We start from the raw sequence: 15,192 nt of genomic DNA, 5'->3' as shown, positions 1-15,192 counted from the left end.
AACATAGAATATTAAAGTTCTTCAGGTCCCGTCGATAGAATAGTCTCAAACGGAGCTCATCCAGTTTGTTCTCTAGTGACTGGCGGTTTATTTGCACACCAACGTAGTCTAGTCAGGATGCCAGCTGGTCTGCCACAAATGCAGCAACCACCGTTGGATATTTTAACAAAATAAACAGGTACTTAAGTTAAAGGCTTTTTATTTTCAATTGGTAGGTTGATTGCGGTCTACAACAATAAAATACAACAAATCAGAAAAAAATTGGAAAAATAATCAATACAATTATTTGAATGTACAAAAGCCTAATCGCCCACTCAGTCCCCAAGACTTATCCCCTCCCCAATCACCCTGATCTGGTTTTAAAAACAACAGCAGCATACTTAAGTTGCTGTCTTCGGTGGAAATAATATCTGTGAAGATAGTACGGCATGAGGTTAAAACTGTTTTCTTCTATAGATTACAGCTGAGAGTCCATAGTATCAGATCTGACATGCCTTTAGCGTAATTGCAATATCGACCCAGTTGGAACGATAAAACTCACACATCACTGAATTCCATTCAATAGTTAACATGGAATTCTGAGACACAGTGCAATTCAAGGAATTCAATCCGTGACAGCATTTGATAATATCCCTATAAAGAAGCAGAGTAGATGAATGACCGTTGAATGTGCACAAAGCTGCAAAACATATTCATACAAATACACTGTTGGCTACAATTACATTTAATAGGAACAGCGTGTCCCATTTACTCACATCAAATAGAAATTGAGGGAGTAGAAATTAAAATCAGGAGTATTGGGGTGAAGTATAAAGATAGAGCTTCAATTGAAATGAAGGGCCAACAGTACTATTGAGTCAATTCATCCAATGCAACAATGTTAATCTACAAAAACAAATATGCATTTGGCAACATCAAATACTATCAAGGGAATGAGGCAGGACTGAGATGGGATATTTCAAGAAAGAAAATGTTCAATAAAACAAATAGAGAAATGCAAGTCCCGTTGGGAGAAGCTGGGGGGGGGGGGGGGGGTGGGGACAATAGCCCAGTCCCAAAACCACTAACCCTTTGCAGATGACAACAAACCAGATAGGTTTAAGAAATATAGATAGATCCCCTAAACATATTACAAGATTCAGTCCAGAAGCATCTATCACTTAGGTTTTTGCAGATCAAAAGGGATGAGACAGATGTAAAGTAAACAAATGAGTGACAGCTCAACCTTTCAATGAGGCTTAGGGGAGCTTACATCATGTTGCTTATACACATCTCATTCCTTCAGATCTGTAAACACTGAAGGGGTAAGAGCTATGGTTAGTTCTGGACCAGACCAAGGTGAAGCCATTGTATTGTCATTTCTTAGTTACACCTATCCACTTCCTTAAGACTGCAAACGGGAAATGGGAGAGGGAAAGAGGCAACGGGCTATTTTTGGGGTGAACAAAATGGCTCTTGTGATTAGAGGAAGTAAGGTGTTGTTGTTCTGGGAGGGATGACCCGCTCCGAGTCGGGCACGGCGCGGAACAGCTTGGGCTCCCGGGTGTTCACGTCTTTGAAGACCATGATGGAGGCAATGTTTCCACAGCGGTAACAGTAGTTGGGCGCAGACCACACTGTCACCAGCTTCTCGTCAAACATGAACTTGTAGCCCTCGTGGACCAGCTGGTGTGCACGGCAAATCAGCTTCAGATTATTGATGTGAACAAACTGAAATGGGTCAAACAGAACCACAGATGAGCTCAGTATTCAACATAGGTCTCTTTCAAATTGAAAAAAAAAAAAACACAAAAATGCACAAAAATTGGGCAGCAGGGATCTTGATCCAGGAGGGGATTGTTTGTCTCTGCTGTAACCAAGAAGCTTGATCTTACAAGCTAGCCACTTAGCTAGCAAGTTAGAGAACCAAATGCATAACTGGAGCCCTGAACTGGAGATAATTTATTTGGCACATCTTAGATAGTTAACTTATATTTATAAGCAGTGGCATAGCATGCAAACCCCGAGCATTTTTACTGTATTGAAAATCATACCTTTGGTATTTCAAAATATCCCGGTATACTGTATATACCACCCAAGCCTACCGTCTAGGTCTATGCATATCATCATTATAAGCTGTAGTAGTTAGCCCTCTACTCAAGACAACAATTTGATGCGTTTACCTCATTAGTGACCTTGGCGCCAAACAGCCAGCCAGCACCTCGCGGACTGATGGCCCAGGTGTCCACATCCTCTGGGTCCGACCACACCAGGTCACAGAAGGCCCCCTTGTGGGGAATCTCTTGGTTGCGCTCGATTGTGCGGATCTGGTCCAGGGTCTTGATGTCAGGTGAAAGACCCCCATGCACACAAAGGACCTGCTCGTCTATCAACTGTGGTAAGAAACTCTGTAAGTGATTGATTCATATGTGTGGGAAAATGTAAGATAGATAAAGCACATGCATTCAAAGAAGTGTGAACGGTCATGGTGATTGGACTTACAGCCGCTACTGTTAGCATGTCAAACACTTTAGTGCAGTATCGCCACGCATTTGCATTCCCATATTTAGTTTGGCACTCATCTGCAAAAAATAACAAGTTAAAATTCTAGAACACTTTACAAAATCTGGCAGCACTTATTATTATTTTTTACACTGAACGAAACTATAAACGCAACATGCAACAATTTCAAAACTTTAACTAAGTTACAGTTCCCATGTATGGGTTCCCTAGTGGCACAGAGGTCTAAGGCACTGCATATCAGCGCTAGAGGCGTCACTGCAGACCCTGGTTCGATTCCAGGCTGTGTCACAACTGGCCGTGATTGGGAGTCCCATAGGGCGGCACACAATTTAACCAGCATTGTCCGGGTTAGGGTTTGGCTGGGGTAGGCCGTCATTGTAAATAAGAATTTGTTCTTAACTGACTTGCCTAGTTAAATAAAGGTTAAATAAGGAAATAATAAAATTGAAATAAATGAATTAGACCCTAATCTATGGATTTCACATGACTGGGAATACTGATATGCATCTATTGGTCACAGATACCTTTAAAAAAAAAGTTGGGGCTGGGATCAGAAAACCAGTCAGTATCTGGTTTGACCACCATTTGCCTCATACAGTGCAAAACATCTCCTTCGCATCGAGTTGATCAGGCTGTTGATTGTGGCCTGTGGAATGTTGTCCCACTCTTTTTCAATGGCTATGTGAAGTTGCTGGATATTGGCGGGAACTGAGACACGCTGTGGTACATGTTGATCCAGATCATCCCAAACATGCTCAATGGGTGACATGTCGGGTGAGTACGCAGGCCATGGAAGAAATCCAAGAATTGCAGGGTTCGTACAGACAGTGGCAAATCAAATTCAAGTACCTTTTCAAGCACTAATATTTTCAAGGACCATCATTTTGTAATACTTAATGTTATAGAATTGTTTCTAGCCACCACCAGATGGCAGTATATCGCCAAAACCGCATTTAAAAAAAAAAAACTACTGCCGTAGTATTCATCACTACCTTATAAGTTCTACTCAATAATACGCTGTTTCACTACTTATTTACTCAATACGTGAGTGGTAAGTCAGTATTTTGTTATCTGAGTAGTGACGAATCTACATTTGCCCGGCATTTTAGCCATCGATGTGAGGTTTGGCGGCGCCCAATCAAATCAAATTTTAATAGTCACATGCGCCAAATACAACAGGTGTAGACCTTAGTGAAATGCTTACTTAAAAGCTCTTAACCAATAATGCAGTTAAAAAAAACACAGATAAGAATAATACAAATTAAAAAAGGAACAAGTACTTAAAGAGCAGCAGTAAAATAACAATAGCGAGACTATATACAGGGTGGTGCCGGTACAGAGTCAATGTGCGGGGGCACCGGTTAGTTGAGGTAATATGTACATATAGGAAGAGTTAATAAAGTGACTATGCCTAGATGATAACAGAGATTAGCAGCGGTGTAAAAGAGGGGGAGAGGTGGGGCAATGCAAATAGTCTGGGTAGCCATTTGATTAGGTGTTCAGGAGTCTTATGGCTTAAGGGTAGAACCTGTTTAGAAGCCTCTTGGACCTAGACTTGGCGCTTCGGTACCGCTTACCGTGCAGTTGCAAAGAGAATAGTCTATGACTAGGGTGGCTGGAGTCTGACAATTTTTAGATCCTTCCTCGGACACTGCCTGGTATAGAGGTCCTGGATGGCAGGAAGCTTGGCCCCAGTTATGTACTGGGCCGTTCGCGCTACCCTCTGTAGTGCCTTGCAGTCGGAGGCCGGGCAGTTGCCATACCAGGCAGTGATGCAACCAGTCAGGATGCGCTTGATGGTGCAGCTGTAGAACCTTTTGAGGATCTCAGGACCCATGCCAAGTCATTTCAGTCTCCTGAGGGGGAATAGGTTTTGTTGTGCCCTCTTTCACAACTGTCTTGGTGTGCTTGGACCATGTTAGTTTGTTGGTGATGTGGACACCGAGGAACTTGAAGCTCTCAACCTGCTCCACTGCAGCCCCGTTGATGAGATGCTTGGTCCTCGTTTTTCCTGTAGTCCACAATCATCTCCTTTGTCTTGATCATGTTGAGGGAGAGGTTGTTGTCCTGGCACCACACGGCCAGGTCTCTGACCTCCTCCCTATAGGATGTCTCGTCGATGTCAGTGGTCAGGCCTACCACTGTTGTGTCATAGGCAAACTTAATGATGGTGTTGGAGTCGTGCCTGGCCGTGCAGTCATGAGTGAACAGGGAGTACAGGAAGGGACTGAGCACACACCCCTGAGGGGCCCCCGTGTTGAGGATCAGTGTGGCGGATGTGTTGTTACCTACCTTTACCACCTGGGAGCAGCCCGTCAGGAAGTCCAGGATCCAGTTGCAGAGGGAGATGTTTAGTCCCAGGGTCCTTATTGATGAGCTTTGAGGGCACTATGGTGTTGAACGCTGAGCTGTAGTCAATGAATAGCATTCTCACATAGGTGTTCCTTTTGTCCAGGTGGGAAAGGGCAGTGTGGAGTGCATTAGAGATTGCATCATCTGTGGATCTGTTAGGGCGTAATGCAAATTGGAGTGGGTCTAGGGTTTCTGGGATGATGGTGTTGATGTGAGGCATGATCAGCCTTTCAAAGCACTTCATGGCTACAGACGTGAGTGCTACGGGTCGGTAGTCATTTAGGCAGGTTACCTTAGTGTTATTGGGCACAGGCACTACATGCTTAAAACATGTTGGTATTATGGACTCGGACAGGGAGAGATTAAAAATGTCAGTGAAGACACTTGCCAGTTGGTCAGCGCATGCTTGCAGTACACGTCCTGGCAATCCATCTGGACCTGCGGCCTTGTGAATGTTGACCTGTCTAAAGGTCTTACTCACACCGGCTGCGGAGAGCGTGATTACACAGTCTTCTGGAACAGCTGGTGCTCTCATGCATGTTTCAGTGTTATTTGCCTCGAAGCGAGCATAGCTCGTCTGGTAGGCTCGTGTCACTGGGCAGCTCTCGGCTGTGCTTCCCTTTGTAGTCTGTAATGGTTTGCAAGCCCTGCCACATTCGACGAGCGTCAGAGCTGGTGTAGTACGATTCGATCTTAGTCCTGTATTGACGCTTTGCCTGTTTGATGGTTTGTCAGAGGGCATAGCGGCATTTCTTATAAGCATCCCGCTAGAGTCCCGCTCCTTGAAAGCTCAGTGTGGATGTTGCCTGTAATCCATGGCTTCTGGTTGGGGTATGTGCGTACGGTCACTGTGGGGACGACGTCATAGATGCACTTATTGTTTAAGCCAATGACTGATGCGGTGTACTCCTCAATGCCATCAGAGGAATCCCAGAACATATTCCAGTCTGTGCTAGCATAACAGTCCTGTAGCTTAGCATCTGCTTCACCTGACCACTTTTTTTATTGATCTAGACTGATGCTTCCCGCTTTAATTTTTGCTTGTGAGCAGGAATCAGGAGGATAGAATTATGGTCAGATTTGCCAAATGGAGGGCATGGGAGAGCTTTGAATGTGTGTCTGTGTGTGGAGTAAAGGTGGTCCAGAGTTTTTGTCCCCTCTGGTTGCACATTTAACATGCTGATAGAAATTTGGTAAAACGGATTTAAGTTTCCCTGCATTAAAGTCCCCGGCTACTAGGAGTGCCGCCTCTGGGTGCGCATTTTCTTGTTTGCTTATGGTGGAATACAGCTCATTCAATGCTGTCTTAGTGCCAGCCTCTGACTGTGGTGGTATGTAAACAACTATGAAAAATAGATGAAAACGCTCTAGGTAGATCATGTGGTCTACAGCTTATCATGAGATACTCTACCTCAGGCGAGCAATAGCTCGAGACTTGCTTAAATATCGTGCATCAGCTGTTATTTACAAAAATACATAGCCTTCCGCCCCTTGTCTTACCAGACGCCGCTGTTCTATCCTGCCGTTACAGCGTATAACCAGCCAGCTGTATGGTTGATGGTGTCGTCATTCAGCCACGTCTCTGTGAAGCTTAAGATATTGTTGTTTTGAATGTCCCGTTGCTAGCTTAATCTTGCACGTAGGTCATCCGTTTTATTCTCCAAAGATTGCACATTTGCTAGCAGAATGGAAGGAAGTGGGGGTTTATTCGATTGCCTACGAATTCTCAGAAGGCAGCCCGCCCCTTTTTCTCCACCTCCTCTTCATGCAAATCACGGGGATCTGGGCCTGTCCCCGAGAAAGGAGTATATCATTTGCGTCTGGCGTGTCAGACTCGAGACGATACCGGCAACATTATGTACAAAATAAGTATATCATTTTTTTTATTTTTTAAACAAAGCCAGTTGCCCGAATTAGAATTAGCAAAACCAATACATTTTTCTAATATTTTTCATAAATGTATTTGATCATTATCTGTTCTCATCATTTTAATACCAATTTTAATACCAACTCAAGAAAATATCTGAGTACTTGAATTTCAGAATGCCAAATTCACATACTCTAAGCACCTCAAGCTCCTTTTGCGAACCCTGGAATTGTGTACAGATCCTTGCGACATGGGACCGTGCATTATCATGATAAAACATGTGATGGCGGCGGATGAATGGCACGACAATGGCCTCAGGATCTCGTAACCGTATGTCTGGGCATTCAAATTGGCATTGATAAAATGCAATTGTGTTTGTTGTCCGTTGCTTATGCCTGCCGCTGCCATAACCACAACGCCACCATGGGGCACTCTGTTCACAATGTTGACATCCGCAAACAGCTCGTCCACACGACACCATACACACCGTCTGCCTGGTACAATTGAAACCGGGATTCATCCGTGAAGAGCACACTTCTCCAGCGTGCCAGTGGCCATCGAAGGTGAGCATTTGCCCACTGAAGTCGATTACAACACCGAACCACAGTCAGGTCAAGACCCTGGTCTCAGAAGAGCACGCGGATGAGCTTCCCTGAGATGGTTTCTGACAGTTTGTGTAGAAATTCTTCCATTGTGCAAACCCACAGTTTTATCAGCTATCTGGGTGGCTGGTCTCAGACGACCCCGCAAGTGAAGAAGCCAGATGTGGAGGTCCTGGGCTTGCGTGGTTACACGTGCTCTGCGGTCGTGAGGCCGGTTGAAAGTACTGCCAAATTCTCTAAAATTACATTGGAGGCGCTTTATATTAAAGAAAGTAACATTCAATTCTCTGGCAAAAGCTCTGGTGGACATTCCTGCAGTCAACATACCAATTGCACACTCCCTCAAAACTTGAGACATCTGTGGCATTGTGTTGTGAGACAAAACTGCAAATTTTAAAGTGGCCTTTCATTGTCCCCAACCCAAGCTGCACCCGTGTAATGATCATCGTGTAATGATCATGCTGTTTAATCAGCTTCCTGAGATGCAACACCTGTCTGGTAGATTGTCTTGGCAAAGGAGAAATGCTCACTTTGATAGACATTTTTAGACATTTTTGGACATATGAAGAATTTCTGGAATCGTTTATTTTAGCTCATGAAACCAACACTTGACATGTTGCGTGTATATTTTTGTTCAGTATACTTTAATCTCAAGGTTAAATGGTAATTACACCATAATAACCTAGAAATTCAGCTACTTGTTTGCTTCTTGGTACCAGGTTAGTTACCAATTGTCCCAATAACTATGGCACGAGAACCTACAAGTATACATATGGTCTTATGTGTTGTTAGAGTTGATGTGCCCCCAGCAATTAGGCATGTTGCTCACCGTAAAAGCCGTACACCTGTGTTATCTGCCTGCTTTCGTGATTTCCTCGTAGAAGCGTGATGCGGTCCGGCCACTTGGCTTTTAAGGCTAGCAGGTACGTGAATGTCTCCAAGCTGTAGTATCCCCTGTCCACAAAGTCTCCCTGGACAAAACAGACAGGCATTGACCAGGGTTCAGATCAATCGCAAGTCAGATCCAGCTTATGTTCTAAATTCCATTTTTGTTACAGCAGAGCATAACAATATAATACAACTTCACACTTACCATAAAAATGTAGTTTGTGTCTGGAACTTGTCCGCCAGTTCTGAAGAGTTCACATAGGTCATAAAACTGCAGACAGTGTTCAGAAAGAGAATTTCACATTTACTATAAAAATGGGGATATTCAGAATGCGCATACTAGATAGATTTGTTTGATCATTTAAAACAATACAACCACACATTGGGATAATGCATTTAAAATCATGGACGATGATTTTTAATGTAGAAACAAAACAAAAAAAGTAAGAGAACCAATTCATTTGGGGATGGTATCAAAAAGAACATTGGATAATACCTGGCCATGAATGTCTCCACAAACAGTGACTGGAGTGGATACTGGTTGAACATTTGATTCCTCGAGTAGCAAATCACATACGTAGTCACATAATCTCTGAGAGGGATGAGACATGACAAAATTATTAGGCTGCATAATACGGTTTGCACACTGGACCTGCTGCTATTTCTAAACGACCATCTTTGAATTGGCCAATTTTCGAATATTTGGCCATATCAGCAGAAACCCTCTCTAAATGGGAGGCATCTTCACAGGTATCCAGGTTTCTCAACTCCACGATCACATCAATCGACCAGATGTACATATCGTGGAGTTGATCAACCCAGCTTCTTCACATGTTATTTGTTAAACCTAGATTTGTAATGGTAGTTAGCTACAACTTCCCGGGCCCTGATTGATACGTCTAACATTAGCTAACCAATGTTGAAATAACGTTGTGGTTTCAGGTCACAACGTTACGTTTTCGAAAGACACCAATAGCTCTGTACTATACTAAGCTGGCTAGCTGACTATAAATGTATGTGCTGAAAGCTAGTATCCTTCCTATATAGTCATCTGCTACAGAGCTAACGCGTTAGCCTGTTAGTTCACAAACCATGGCTAGCCCACGAACGTTAGCTACCGTTAACGTTAGTCATATGCATACCTAGTTCACAGGTCTAACTAGTTAGCAAGATATCTAATAGCAAGAATATACATATATTCTATCGTGATTATCCCAAGGTTTGACGTGTTCGGCTAACAGGCAAGCTACTGTACTGGCTAACGTTAACTGCCTTCATTTAGCTGAAGAAGGAAATCATGCTAGCTTAGCCAGCCATATTGATGTCGCAATGTGATTGATATAGCCAGAGCGAATGTACTAACATATGGGTATTGGTTAAGTACACGAATAAAAAAATAATATTCATGCTCACCTTTAAGTCGTTTTCTGGTAAATATTTGCACTGTCTTGCAATCTCAACATACTTATCCAAGTCTAACGGCGCCATTTTAAAAACAAGAACTTCAGACAAATAGGAAGTATATGCGCATCTCGAGCAATGGGCCAGGGTTCCGGTCTAAAGCACGGTTTCGACTGCTCCTACAGTTTTGCTTCGGCACTGCAGTTTAATTGACGCCCGGCCCAGAAATACAATTTCCAAAGACGGTCACATAGAGATGTCAGATTAGAAAATTCGTAATAAGACACTTTAGTCATCACCCGTGTGCACAAATCATCCATTGAATTATTCAAATAATTGTCGCTGAGGCCGACTTGTTTCCATCACTCACAACCGAAGATATTAACATTTTATTTTTATCCAATGTCTGCAATGTTTTTGGATGACATGACAACCTAGACGCTGCTCACGATGCTCCCTGTGCACTGAGTGCTAGTGCGCATGTGATGTTTGTCTGTTTAAACAGAGAGGAAAAGAGAGCGAACTCTGCGAAAAATCGGTCTCCCACCAGCAAGTGGCGCTTTTGTTGTTTCGTCCACCAAGTAAGGAGTCAACGAGAGTGTTGAATTTGGTCAACACATTTTTTTAAATATCTTATATGCTACTTGAGGTTTATTTGATCGAATATACGTTTTGCAATGCTTAACTTGTTACGAGTGTACTGATATAAGTAGGACATTTTAAGAAAAAGCACTTTATATCGGAGTTCTCTCGAGATGGCTATGCATATTCATGAACTGGGGCTAGTAGCATATCATCTCTCTCCATTGAATACAGGCGTTTGACGTCAACAACCCTTATCGCATATTCAAAATAAGATTACAATAATGAGATGTATCCACCAATCCAAATAAAAGAAAGGCAGGAGCTAGACAGCCGGCCTAGGGGCCAAGGGTCAGTCTGTCATATCTGGTGTAATTCTCCTATCTTATCTGGTGTCCTGTGCGATCTTAAATTAAGTATGCTCCCTCTCTACCCCGTTGCACCCTCTACAACAGTGATCACCAACCCACTATTCAATCTCCAAGGATTTCCTAGTCGATAACCAAACATTTCTGTAAAAAAAAAAAACGCCTTGCGTTCTTATTTTTCGCGCTATTGGCAGTAGGTGCACTTGATTCAGCAGCCCTAGTGCCGGGAAGGCAAAGTGTTCCCAATTTTAACCATTTCATGTGTCTGAAGGTAGAACTCTGCCTACCTGGCAGGCCCAGAGAGCAAATCAAGTGCACTTATAGGCCTACGGCTACAACCAGCACTGCAGCTGCAAAGAGCTCCGAAAAGCTTGCGTTGATATTATTAGCGGCTTGTGTCTTTTTTAATATCGATGAATTGGTGCATGAAGCAGAAATAATGCAGTGCTACTCAGTGGTGTGTATTCATGGATGCCAAAGGAAGCCAGGCTTTCCCCAAAGATTCACCAAGAAAATACATTTTCTTTCGTTTCTCTGTTTTCATGATTTTCCTTCCAATTCGCAAGAGGCAGAATGTATCTCACAAGAGAAAGCATCCTTGAATTGTTGCATCTCATTGTGTTGTTGTCCTCCGGTGTCTAGCTAGCTAGCTAAAATTGTCCCTTTCCTAAATTAGCCATGGATGGAGATAGGGATTTGGACTTGTGGTTTTACTTAATTCTCTGTACTGGCCGGTGATTCTAATCCAACCATAAATTCATACATTGTGCCCTTGGATTTAGAGGATGGAAGTTCAACATGTAGCTAGATGTAGAAGGCTACATATTCATGGATGCCAAGGGAAGCCAGACTTTCCCCAAAAAATGAAAAAGAAAAAACATGTAAAATATTTTCTTTCGTCTCTCTGTGTTTTCATAATTTTCCTTCAATTCGCAAGAGGCCGAATGTATTTTACCAGAGAAAGCATCAGAGCGAGCGAAACAGCGCCCCTCTGTCTCTGTACGTGTAGCCCATCTATCTGATGCACTCTGGTCATAAAGAGTATGACATTGTTGCCACCCATAGCAGAGGGAGGGAGAGTGGAAGCCTCACCACTGTTCCCTCCCCTCACCCATGCTCCCTCCCCTCAGACTGACCATCAGATGCAGGCCATACTGCCCTTTCCCACTTGGACAAAAGGAACACCTATGTGAGAATGCTGTTCATTGACTACAGCTCAGCATTCAATACCATAGTGCCCACAAAGCTCATCAATAAGCTAAGGACCCTGGGACTAAACAACCCTGGGACTCCCTCTGCAACTGGATCCTGGACTTCCTGACGGGCTGCCCCCAGGTTGTAAGGGTAGGCAACAACACATTTGCCACGCTGATCATCAACACTGGGGCCCCTCAGGGGTGCGTGCTTAGTCCCCTCCTGTACTCCCTGTTCACCCACGACTGCGTGGCCAAGCACGACTCCAACACCATCATTAAGTTTGCTGACGACACAACAGTGGTAGGCCTGATCACCGACAATGATGAGACAGCCTATAGGGAGAAGGTCAGAGACCTGGCCGTGTGGTGCCAGGACAACAACCTCTCTCTCAATGTGTGCATGACAAAGGAGCTGATTGTGGACTACAGGCAAAGGAGGGCCGAACAAGCCCCCATTAACATCGATGGGACTGAAGTGAAGCGGGTCGAGAGTTTCAAGTTCCTTGGTGTCCACATCACCAACAAACTATCATCGTCCAAACACACCAAGACAGTTGTGAAGAGGGCACGACAACACCTTTCCTCCTCAGGAGACTGAAAAGATTGGCTATGACTTGGGTGACTGGAGTCATAGCCCTTTGTTTTTACACTGCTGCTACTCGCTGTTTATTATCTATGCATAGTCACTTTACAAATGACCTCGACTAACCTGTACCCCCGTACATTGCCTCGGTACCAGTACCCCCTGTGTATAGCCTTGTTATTTTTATGTACATTTATTGTGCTACTTTTTGATTGATTAGATTTGTTTTAAACTTTATTTAATGGCTCAAGATATTTCAGCTTTACATTTTTTATTAATTTGTAAACATTTCAAAAACCATAATTCCACTTTGACATTATGGGGTATTGTGTGAATGCCAGTGACCACATAAAAAAATATATATACAGTATATATATATTTATATATTGATTCAGGATGTAACACAACAAAATGTGGAAAAAGTCAGGGGGTGCGAATACTTTCTGAAGGCACTGTAAATGTACGTCTTTGTACTTCAGGACATCAGCAAGCAATCATCCATATCATTACCACTGGGTTGTTCAGTTATGGTATGACCTTTCAGTCTGAAGGTATTCTTATGCTGCGTTCAGAACCAAGTGGGAAGTTGGAAATCACTAGTTGTGCAGTCCTAAATACCAGTTGGATGCATTCACGTGCTTTGAACTCGTTGAGAAAAGGCTGATTGGCTAATGGCACACAAGCTGCATCAACCATAACATATAAGTACAGCTATCATGCTTGTAAACAAATTATAGTATTAAAAAAACATTTTAATAGTTTATTTTTTATTTTTTAAATGTTGTTGCATTTAACTGCCCGAAAATGCTGTTATCGAGGTCATTTCCTTAGTAGAGGACATCAGAGGTTAGTATGTGGGAGAAGTCAATGCTCAGCAATGATAGACAAGTTTCCCATTAGTAATTACCATTTGGAGGGGCGTTCAAGTGGACATTTCTCAGTCGTATGTTGTAAATACCACCTTCCCAGTAGATGAGCATGTATGAAGAATTTTTCCTTCCATCAGAGATTAGAATCTTAAAAAAACACAAACCCTGTGAATTTAGGAGCTGTCAACACATCACTGCTGGCTTGTTTATATGGCTTTGATGTGAGACAGAGAAACTATGTATGTAGGCTTAATGGGGATATAAACTCAGCAAAAAAAGAAACGTCCTCTCACTGTCAACTGCGTTTATTTTTAGCAAACTTAACATGTGTAAATATTTGTATGAACATAACAAGATTCAACAACTGAGAACTAAACTGAACAAGTTCCACAGACATGTGACTAACAGAAATGGAATAATGTTTCCCTGAACAAAGGGGGGATCAAAATCAAAAGTAACAGTCAGTATCTGGTGTGGCCACCAGCTGCATTAAGTACTGCAGTGCATCTCCTCCTCATGACTGCACCAGATTTGCCCATTCTTCCTGTGAGATGTTACCCCACTCTTCCACCAAGGCACCTGCGAGTTCCTGGACATTTCTGGGGGGAATGGCCATAGCCCTCACCCTCCGATCCAACAGGTCCCAGACGTGCTCAATGGGATTGAGATCCGGGCTCTTCGCTGGCCATGGCAAAACACTGACATTCCTGTCTTGCAGGAAATCACGCACAGAACGAGCAGTATGGCTGGTGGCATTGTCATGCTGGAGGGTCATGTCAGGATGAGCCTGCAGGAAGGGTACCACATGAGGGAGGAGGATGTCTTCCTTGTAATGCACAGCTTTGAGATTGCCTGCAATGACAACAAGCTCAGTCCGATGATGCTATGACACACTGCCCCAGACCATGACAGACCCTCCACCTCCAAATTGATCCCGCTCCAGAGTACAGGCCTCGGTGTAACGCTCATTCCTTCGACGATAAACGCGAAACCAACCATCACCCCTGGTGAGACAAAACCGCGACTCGTCAGTGAAGAGCACTTTTTGCAAGTCCTGTCTGGTCCAGCGACGGTGAGTTTGTGCCCATCGGCGACGTAGTTGCCGGTGATGTCTGGTGAGGACCTGCCTTACAACAGGCTTACAAGCCCTCAGTCCAGTCTCTCTCAGCCTATTGTGGACAGTCTGAGCACTGATGGAGGGATTGTGCGTTCCTGGTGTAACTCGGGCAGTTGTTGTTGCCATCCTGTACCTGTCCCTCAGGTGTGATGTTCGATGTACCGATCCTGTGCAGGTGTTGTTACACATGGTCTGCTACTGCGAGGACGATCAGCTGTCCGTCCTGTCTCCCTGTAGCGCTGTCTTAGGCGTCTCACAGTACAGACATTGCAATTTATTTCCCTGGCCACATCTGCAGTCCTCATGCCTCCTTGTAGCATGCCTAAGGCACGTTCACACAGATGAGCCTGGGCATCTTTCTTTTGGTGTTTTTCAGAGTCAGTAGAAAGGCCTCTTTAGTGTCCTAAGTTTTAATAACTGTGACCTAAATTGCCTACCGTCTGTAAGCTGTTAGTGTCTTAACGACCGTTCCACAGTTGCATGTTCATTAATTGTTTATGGTTCATTGAACAAGCATGGGAAACAGTGTTTAAACCTTTACAATGAAGATCTGTGAAGTTATTTGGATTTTTACGAATTATCTTTGAAAGACAGGGTCCTGAAAAAGGGACGTTTATTTTTTTGCTGAGTTTACATGGACATGGCTACTGGCAAGAGGAGGGGGCAAACACAATGAGGGTAAAGGATGTCCACCATCCAATTTCCTAATTTCTGTCTCTTAATTTCTCTGACTAATTTGTCTTCACAACAACTACATGTCTGCATTGAAGACAAAACAGAGTTATGCTGTTTTAAGGGTTCTAGCACTGTGCATCTCAATAGCAGGACTACAGTTTAAAAAATATATATTTTATTTGGGTTGAAA

General features: G+C 43.5%; 1 protein-coding gene across 1 annotated transcript; it reads right to left on the bottom strand.

The window, feature by feature from the left end:
- Positions 1-182: 182 nt before the first annotated feature.
- Positions 183-10,068, bottom strand: LOC139544281 (serine/threonine-protein phosphatase 6 catalytic subunit). The gene is made up of 7 exons (XM_071351221.1): positions 9,625-10,068; positions 8,708-8,803; positions 8,417-8,482; positions 8,153-8,294; positions 2,482-2,561; positions 2,163-2,372; positions 183-1,710 (listed from the first exon to the last, which is right to left on the bottom strand). Exons 1-7 carry the CDS (start codon positions 9,697-9,699, stop codon positions 1,462-1,464), a joined length of 918 nt encoding a protein of 305 aa, XP_071207322.1. The 5' UTR covers positions 9,700-10,068; the 3' UTR covers positions 183-1,461.
- Positions 10,069-15,192: the final 5,124 nt, after the last annotated feature.

The sequence above is a fragment of the Salvelinus alpinus genome, chromosome 18, assembly GCF_045679555.1.
Source record: "Salvelinus alpinus chromosome 18, SLU_Salpinus.1, whole genome shotgun sequence".
Taxonomy (NCBI): domain Eukaryota; kingdom Metazoa; phylum Chordata; class Actinopteri; order Salmoniformes; family Salmonidae; genus Salvelinus; species Salvelinus alpinus.
The sequence above is the reverse complement of the archived record's forward strand: the minus strand, read 5'-3'. Positions and strand labels throughout refer to the sequence as shown.

What these genes read in the sequence shown, in the direction of transcription:
- LOC139544281 (XM_071351221.1), bottom strand. Translation starts at nt 9,699, where the DNA reads ATGGCGCCGTTAGACTTGGATAAGTATGTTGAGATTGCAAGACAGTGC. An exon ending in ACACAAACTACATTTTTATG is followed by an intron (nt 8,295 to 8,416) that starts GTAAGTGTGAAG and finishes TGTTTTGTCCAG; the next exon opens with GGAGACTTTGTGGACAGGGG. An exon ending in ACAGGTGTACGGCTTTTACG is followed by an intron (nt 2,562 to 8,152) that starts GTGAGCAACATG and finishes TATTTTTTGCAG; the next exon opens with ATGAGTGCCAAACTAAATAT.